The 8934-nt window shown below is 42.8% G+C and overlaps 1 protein-coding gene across 1 annotated transcript; it reads right to left on the bottom strand.

Annotated features, from left to right (window-relative positions):
* Positions 1 to 8586, bottom strand: LOC124663942 (DNA (cytosine-5)-methyltransferase CMT1-like). The gene is made up of 24 exons (XM_047201573.1): positions 7828 to 8586; positions 7683 to 7714; positions 7483 to 7582; positions 6385 to 6492; positions 6180 to 6314; positions 5974 to 6073; positions 5460 to 5668; positions 5307 to 5372; positions 4988 to 5224; positions 4793 to 4851; positions 4655 to 4721; positions 4105 to 4173; positions 3946 to 4032; positions 3758 to 3845; positions 3392 to 3486; positions 3253 to 3285; positions 3059 to 3102; positions 2917 to 2986; positions 2724 to 2827; positions 2441 to 2585; positions 1960 to 1974; positions 1863 to 1877; positions 1766 to 1801; positions 1 to 78 (listed from the first exon to the last, which is right to left on the bottom strand). Exons 1-24 carry the CDS (start codon positions 8584 to 8586, stop codon positions 1 to 3), a joined length of 2751 nt encoding a protein of 916 aa, XP_047057529.1.
* Positions 8587 to 8934: the final 348 nt, after the last annotated feature.

Genomic DNA, 8934 nt, shown 5'->3' with positions numbered 1-8934 from the left:
TTAGTCATTTGCAGATGGAAAAAGCCCCGTCAGAAACTCAGAATACAGAGCTGCGTCAGCATAGTTCAGTTCAACTATCTGCATCAAACACAGAACTGAAAAATAGTGAGGCATACAAGTATTACAATCGAGAAAATAAATTTACCGCAAGCAAGTAAAGCTGCATATTTCTCATTTCTGTAGACATATGCTGTTTGAAGACGGCACACACTGGCTGTGTGTCTATCAGTAATAACATAGATGGTTACGGGCTGAAACTTAACAGCCCTTTTCGGCCTCTTTCTACAAGGTTGCTGAAGCTAATCTGAATTTTGAAATGTTCCAGAAGTTATTGGCTCTTGAAGGTTTGGAATAACAACAATTCAAATTTGGCTGGAGAAACTATACTACTCCGTAGTACACTACATCCAACTAGATATACAGCGTTGACACGGAAAATATAGCACCACACGAGCAAAAACTCGACTTCGTATCGCGGCAGGAAAATGTTTCACTTTGCCAATACCATGCATATGAACCTTGCTAAAGCAATGTCTGCCAAAAAACGGAAGGGTAGCGCAGTGCTCCCCACTGAGGAATTTCCTCGGACAAGATACGGACGTCAACAGCGCAGGCCACGATGAAAATTTTCAAAAGACCCTGCATCATACTATTTTTTTTGCAAGAAATTGCAGCCTAGCCAGCACAATCTGTAATTTTGTGGAGCTAAATTCCAATGCAAATTAACTAAACAATGCATATTCAAGTTTAGTCCCGTAGCTTAACTGGACATTTAGCATTTGCATGCTCCAGCTTCAGTCCAGACCAAGAAAACATGGCATGCTTACCTTGACAAGGAGGTGAGATCGATAGAACAAAGATGCAATCGTGGGAAGCTGTAATTTTATTTTACCTCAACGTTGAAATAAATGGAACCAGCTTCCGCAGCCATTGAAAAAGCTCCTGTCTGCTACGGTCATCTGCAGTTGGCAAGAGCTCAGAGAATATAGCATTGCATCAGCAGGGTCTGGCTAAAGTGCCCGCATCAGAACAGAGAACTGAAATTGTGATGCCTGTTGGTATTACTGTCCAGCATTTTTTTAATCACCAGCAAGTAAAACTGCATATATTTACATTACTTAGAAGATGAGACACTTGATGATGGTTAACAACTGAATCCTTACATGCTCTTTCTAAAAGATTATTTTTCCTCGAAAATGCAGCAGAGCTACACATCATTTATTAAGAATAAGAAAAAAAGTGTAGGAAGAATCATACAAGCTGAAGCTCATATGAGTTTTGAGCTGTCGCCGGCAGTTATTGGCTCCGGAAGGTTTGAAATAACACAAATACACAAAACAGTCGAACTTGGCTGGATAAACTATAGTAGTACAGTGGATCCAAACTTACCAACTAGATATATTGTTCATAGTTTTTCAGCTTATAATCAAACGGACTGTTACCTGAAAACAGTGTTAACCGGCTGATAATCTGTCTACCATGACACAAGCAGAAGCTCTACTTTTGTATCACTTTCACATGAAAATACTTCACTTTAAATTCCAACAAAAGTATCTGGACATTGCATATTGTAGTTCTTAAGTGAGCATAGCTTAGATGTAAATTTACTTTGCCTCAACAAAAGCATGAAACCTGATTCTCCTGCAGCAGTAGCAGCCATCTAACCATCCAGGCCACAAGTTTATGCAAGTATTAGCATCAAACAGAGCCATGTGATCTGTTTCAGTCTGTAGATGAAAAGGCTCATATCAGAAATTCAGGATACAGGCAGTGTTGAATCAGCAGGGTACCGCTCAACTGCCTGCATCAAAACAGAGAAGTGAAAATAATGAGACATATTGTGGACTAGAAAAAGTGCTAACCCGTGGACATTCTGTCTACAGTGTTAAAACGTTTAATACAGAAAGTATGACGCAATCAGAAGCTCAACTTTTGCATCACAGCATGGAAATGTTTCACTTTGACAGTACCATCCTACAGAGAGAAAAAAGATTGTAAAGAACCAAACTGCGCATAGTCAGTATTGGTGAAGATTGAGAATACCTGACATCACTACAACTGTCCCAAACATTACTGATACCTCCTTTTCATCCCACAGAACATCAAAGTGATGAGTACCATGCCACAGCCAACAATCAGTTAGGCAAACAGTAGCATGAAGAGCCGCAAAAGCCACAGTTCTTCAGACCAAATAGTAACATGCGAGTAGTACCATGCATGCAACTTGAAAGAACAGACTTGTATGTAATGGAAAAACTCTCTTTTCTGATTTACAACTTACAGAGGTTAACAAGTGTTTGATGTATAGATAAATCAATTTTCATGAATAGGTAGAACTCCTCATTCAAGTACATACACCAAATCAACCTAGTCGGTCAGAAAACTATTCTGTCTCCACTACTTCCCCTTTAGAAGCTCCTAGGGACGCTACTCTTGTCACTGTTGCATGATCAATAGGAATAAAGTTCCCAGGAAGCTTGAAGAGGGGCTGGTCCCCGTGGAATTTACCCTGGTAAGCCAGTCCAAGTGAATACCCTAGAGCTCTAGCCACTGGGACGGCAACTGCATTCCCAACTTGAATATATCTACACATTAATCACATTCAGAGAACAAGCAAATCAGCTTAATAGTAAACAAGGTTCAGAGGTGCTGTCCTTGCACAAACCAAAGGGTTATGGTTCTTTTCAATGCACTACAATTCAGGTAAAGTTATATCAACTCACTTCTGTTTTATAGGGCCAAGCAGCCTGTAGTAGTCTGGGAAACCTTGCAGCCTTGCATTTTCTCGGATGGTCAGAACTCGGTGCTGTGTGGGATGCAAAATAATCTGCAAAAGGTCGACCCACTCTCGGTCATAGTAAAAGCAATGGGCAATCTATAAAATCAGACAAACACCTGAAAATATTATGAGCTTACTTGGTTGTGAGGCTCAGCTCTAGTGACAACAGTTGCAACTGTTTCATCCCACCACAGTCGGCCAAAAGGTCTGCAAAGCAACATAACAAAGATTATCAATTGAGTTTTACGAATAATACAAAGGGATAGTCAATATACTTACTTCAGTGACTTCCCCTTGCTAAAGGTCATGGCATAGCTAGGAACCTACAAGAGAAGCAAGGATGATTAGAATATGAGAAATATGTACATTACAGCTGATAAAACCACAACATATCTACGTACCAATGGCTTCCCAGAAGACAGAACTACTTGAGGAATATCTGGAACAAACTCAACTGTATTATTTTTCCCAACCCGGACACCTTTCAAATCACGGAAGTTGGCCCCCTGGATTACAAAAAATGCTTAGAAATTATAGGATAGCGCAAAAAGAGAGAGAGAGCGTGACACATGTTTAACCATAGCTTGCCTTTTTTATAGGAATCTTCTGCACTCGTTCATAATCATCTCTATTTAATTGTAGTGGTTGATGATCAAATAGCTGCCCTTCCTTAGGAGTAGCATCTCCATGTGAGTAATCTTTCATGTCTTAAAATGAATAACAGAGCAAAACAACTCAGAATGAAACAAAATTATTCTCGACAGCAATATAATAAAAAAAATTATGTAAACAATAAAAATGGTGGAAAATATGGCAAGGTGACATCATTGAACCACAAGTATGACTGAAAATACAAGAAAAACACTAGTCCCTAAGCAAAGAAAGGGATACGAAATGAAAATAAAATTCATTAGAAGATGAGAACTACTTATTGATATTAATTTTACACACTCAATGGGTCATACTAGGTGGGTTTACCTTGACGGTTGAGCCGGATATAGTGTTGGAATTCTGTTTTTGGTTTAATAGAATACTCCATCACATCATTGGGTTGATGATTCCCAACCTGTAGAAAACAATATAATTTATAGGGATAGAGAATATCACAAATGTTTAGGCGGCACTCCAAAAATAGTTGAGTATGAACGAAAACAGTAAGGGCCAACCTTGGGTAAGTCAGATATTGCATCTCCAAGGACAAGAGCTTTTTCCAAGTGTCTATATTCATTTTCCTTATATGCAACCAGACAATGCTGAAATCACAACATTTTTTAGTAATGAATAATAGTAAAAAACACATGGAGGTTACCGACTTATTCTCGTACCATAAATGCTCTTGGCACTAACCCGCGCTTAACCACATCATGGGTGGGGAGAGGGTACTTGGGGAGTACCTACAATGCCAAAACAACCTTCGAATTTAGCATGCTGCTAGAAGATAAAAAAAGAGCACAAAAGAGAGACATACCACTGAAGGAAGAGCTCCCCAGAGGAATGCCCTCATCCTAAACTGTGGTAGACCATAGCATCCTGCAACCATCATCCCTAGTCTGGCTTGGTAACTCATGGCGACAAGACGACTCAATGCGTACCTTCCAAGAAAGCCATCTGCAAATTTCAAAATATCTACAACATTCTCCATTAGAACATACTTGGGTCTCAGGTAGTTCACAATATCCATAAACACAACCAGCTGTTTGTTCCTTTCATCGTTCAGCGGAGCTTCGGACTCTCTAAACCGGTTAAATCCACTGATGCCTTGGCAAGGAGGACCCCCACAGATAACATCCACACAGCCCTTTGGAATAAAAAATATATCATTCGGTTGCACAAGAACAAGAACCCAGAAGGGGAAAAAAGAAGGGATATACTTACAGGCAAGGGTAAAATGGATTCCCTGTATCCATTTTGAACAAATTCTTTAATACAGTCAGGGGAATCGCTGAGATGTTAACAAGTAAGGCACTATTGGCAAAACAAAACAAAGAGAAATATGATGAAAAATATACCAACCTAAGGCCACCAACTGGCTCCCATGTATCCTCACTACGATCAAATGTTCTCCATCGCACCTATATATATAGGTAGTGTTTATCTTTAAACAAACATTGTATAGTAATTGCCTAAAGTAAAAAGAGTAAAATAATGCATTGTTTGCAGAAAAGAATTATAAAAAATATGCACTTCAAATGATCAAATCTGCAGTACCTTAAACCACAAACCAACTTTTCCTATGCTATTTGGATCACCGTAGCATATATCAATAAGTCTCTCTACCTCAAATGTACCCTTCAGGAGAGGTTCATTTCCATATTCTTCATTTTCATTCGAAGTCCGTGGTAGATCAGAGCTCAAAGAAATGCTTTTATGGACGTCAAACTTTTTGCAAAGTGTATTCCACTCCCGAATGAGAGAAAGAAAATTCTCGGCCTTCTCATTTCGTACCTACAAATTAGAAGTAAACTCATACAGGTCATCATATCAGCTAAAACAGGGAATGCAATACAGTCCAAATTGTATTTTTTACCTGTGTGAATGGGTGGTTGTGCTTTAGACTACTGCAAGCATGAGTGTTCAGATCTACAGCCCATCGCTGCACAAGACAACAGAATTAAGATAGTTGATAACAGTACCTTTAGTTTCAGCGGAAGTCATAAGACATCCTAAGCAGAAAACTTACTGTAATCAGCTTTATGCCAGATAATGCAGCACCTAGGCAAAGCCCGGTTGACATGGCACCGCATCCTGAGTAAAGATCCAGCAGTGCTGCCGTTTTGATTTGAGCATCAGGTGGTGACACAAGGTCATCATTTGGTTTCTCCTTAGAAGAATCAACATCATCACTAGAAATATCTGATGTTGCTTCACTACCTGTTGCAATACCAATATCTGCAAGACAATAACTCATCAAAAAAGCATGCCAAGAAATATCACCGTACAAAAAATTGATGGATATTTTAGTATTGCATTACACAATCTTAGCACTCACACCATCCAAATCTATTAAAATATTGCACCGTTTTAATGATCACACCGTCCAAATCTATTGTACTCCTATATGTTTTGTGATCAAACCACCTAACTCTATTGTCTTGTTCAGCTTTAATATAAATTGCATACATGCAACAAAAGATAAACTAAACGGTGTACCTATACTTATGGAAACAGAAAAATATATATCCAGAGATGGGTACCTGCTGGCATATTTGCAAAGGTGGAACATGCCAGCGAATAGGACATGTCATAATAGAAATCTGACTCCTCTATAATCTTTGATTTTGCTTCAAGTGTCATCTGTAGTTGTTTCACAATAAAGCAACATGTCGAGATCAACAGAAACATGACAAATAGTATGTATAGTACACTGTACACATTCAGAAAGAATGAGCGAATTACTTACATTTGGGTCAACATAAATGACATTAACTTTAGAGATTATTGAGTCGATCGTGTTATCATCCTTATGATCTGAAAGGAAAATGCGCTTATGATCATGTTTATGATCTTCAACCTCCACCAGCTGCAGTGAGATAACCTGCAAATGTGTCTTAGACACATGCTGAATTGCCTATAGAGAAAGAGAGAAACACGTGCTCGACACATACCGTATCTGCCACACGGTAAAACCAATGAGCGGCGAAATATGATCCCTGATCCAATCCTTCAAAAAACTCTGTAATCCGGGCAATGTAGTTTTCCTCACCGGGACCAGCCTGGAGTCACTCAAAATAACAATATCATGATCACCAGATTTGCTTAAAATAGAGATTATCAACAAGATAAATGCAGGACATAAGAAAAGTATGTTTGGAAACTACACGCCCCATGGTCCGTGCAAGGAAAGAAAAGCAGTCTGCAAAGTATCCAATACATTTCTTAAAATGCTAAAAGCCACAGATCAGATTCACACAGAATATGGAACAGTAAAAATTAACATTTGATCTGAAAGATATAGTGTAATAGAAGAGAAGAAGCTACCTATCTAAAAGTCTAAAGGGACCATATATTATAAATTAAGAACAGAGGAGCAAAGAGTAAGCCAGTCAAGCATGAAAAGATTAACAAAATATACTGGATAAACTAGAAAGCCTCTTGGTATGCTGAAAAGGGGACCCCAGCAGTTGTAGCCCTAGTGTACTAGAAGGACCCAGGCCCTTGATAATTCAATCATCAAATTCAGAACCCGATTTACATACATATCTGTAATCTCATTGTCATGGTTCAGTACACAGTTGCACACTGAATTCAGTATGCATAGTGCAGTGTTGCATTAGTAATTCGGTACATATACTCCCTCCGTCCATTAATAGATGTCCGATGGTTCGTCTAAATTTGGATGTATCTATGCACCAAAATGTGTCTAGATACATTTGAATTTAGACAAACTTTTGACATAAAAAAATGGACAGAGGTAGTACTAAATTTAATACAGTGCAGTGTTCAACTACTAAATTTACTACAGGGAACCTTGTTTGCATGCATTCTAAAATATATGGTCCCAGATTTTACCGTCACAAATTGAATTATTAGAATATACGAACAATGTCAGAAAACATTTCAACAGTGGGCATATGAAAACGCAACCCAGGGCTGCATTAATCATCCCTGTACACTAGTATATTGCAGAAATACTCTAGGAAGGACAACAATGACAAGTAATCGATCAAAGAGCACATGATCAGAGTAGGTAATCGTGGATTTACCTTCAGATACACATCATCGCCGATATCAAAGTTGACGCCATCCACACAAGCTGTTCGGTAGTGGCATCGGGCAAGAGTTTCAGTGATCTCCCCGTCAGACCTGCAGAAATGGAATTTGGCTCCGTTTATGCTTCAAAATCCCCTTTTCCAATAAATATGCTCTGTTTATATTTCAAAAAAATCCCATTTTCCATACTTACCGCCTGCGCCAGGCCTGTGAATCTCCAGAATCCTGCAGCAACGAAAGGCAGAAGAACTTTGATTTCAGCATGATTTCGAATACACAGAACGACCGATAACGAGCAATGTGGTGAGATCGACTGGGACAGACGGCGTAGTACGCACCTTGGTTCTGTACCTCGCCGGCCACCGACGCCGCGCCTCCTCGTCCGGCACCGGCTCGCCCACGAAGTGGTCCTCCGATGAGGCGCCGTCGTCCACCGCCCTTCTTTCCGCTGCCCTCGGCCTCGCGCCCGCGGACCGTTCTCCACACATGGCCTGCTCCTCTGCTTCGAGCGCGGCCTCCTCCTCCTCCTCCGTCAGAAACTCTTCGGCGTCAGGCTCCTCGGCGCACATGTCGTCGTCGCCCACCTCCATCGTCCCCGGAACCTCCGCCACGCGCACCCGCACAGGCTCCTCCGGCTTGTCCTTGGCCGCTCTCTTCCTGCAGGCCGTCCACGCCGCTCCGCGCCGGCGCTTGCCGCGCGACTCGTGCCCCGCGTCCGCATCGGCCTCCATCAAGGCGGCCGCTTTGCGCCGCCGCCGCCAGGTGGCGCGGGACATGTCCGCCGCGTCCGGCTCCTCGGCGCAGGCATTGTCCTCGCCGATCGCCCTGCGGCCCGCCTCCATCACCCGCGGCGTCTCTGCCGCCGCCGCCACCCCCTGCGGCTTGTCCACACCCACAGGCCGTTTCACCTCGGCCGCTCTCCTGCGGGCGGCCCCGCGCCGGCGCTTGCCGCGCGGCATCTCGCGCTCGAGCTCTGCCTCCGCCTCGGCGTCCTCCTCGGCCTCCATGGCAGCTCTGGATTTCCTCCGCTTCCGCGTGGAGCGCCACGGCCCGGGGGCCGCCGCCGCCGCGGGGGGCAAGGGCTCGGATGGGATCATCGGGGGCAGCGAGGGGGGAAGGGGGTCGCTGGGCTAGGGTTTTGGCAGGCTGCTGGTGCTGGTGATGGTGGTACGGTGGTGGGTATTGCCGTTTTGGTGCGGCTGGGGGAGTGATGGTGGCGCTGGGTTTTGCCGTTTTTGGGGTGTGGTGGTGACGCTTTTGATCAGGAGCTCACGCGCGTGGCTGCGACGACCGGTCCAAATGGCCGATGTCTTGTTCCGGTACGGCTGGTGGGCGCCAAGATGGTGTGCGTCGGGACGGGAGCCCGGGAAGCTCAAACATTGGCCCTGGAGATTCATTTCTCCATCAACACTATCGTATCTAGAATCGTATCATAGTGATTACAT

Source organism: Lolium rigidum, chromosome 1, assembly GCF_022539505.1.
Source record: "Lolium rigidum isolate FL_2022 chromosome 1, APGP_CSIRO_Lrig_0.1, whole genome shotgun sequence".
NCBI lineage: Eukaryota > Viridiplantae > Streptophyta > Magnoliopsida > Poales > Poaceae > Lolium > Lolium rigidum.
Note: the sequence above shows the minus strand (reverse complement) of the source record. Positions and strands in the feature narration are given on the sequence as shown.

Excerpts from the sequence above, each read along its gene's own strand:
- LOC124663942 (XM_047201573.1), bottom strand. The coding sequence starts at position 8,586 with ATGATCCCATCCGAGCCCTTGCCCCCCGCGGCGGCGGCGGCCCCCGGG. Across the intron at positions 3,286-3,391 it reads ATAGAGATGATTATGAACGA|GGGGCCAACTTCCGTGATTT; the intron begins GTGCAGAAGATT and ends TTTGTAATCCAG. Across the intron at positions 2,586-2,723 it reads CTTGGCCCTATAAAACAGAA|ATATATTCAAGTTGGGAATG; the intron begins GTGAGTTGATAT and ends ATTAATGTGTAG.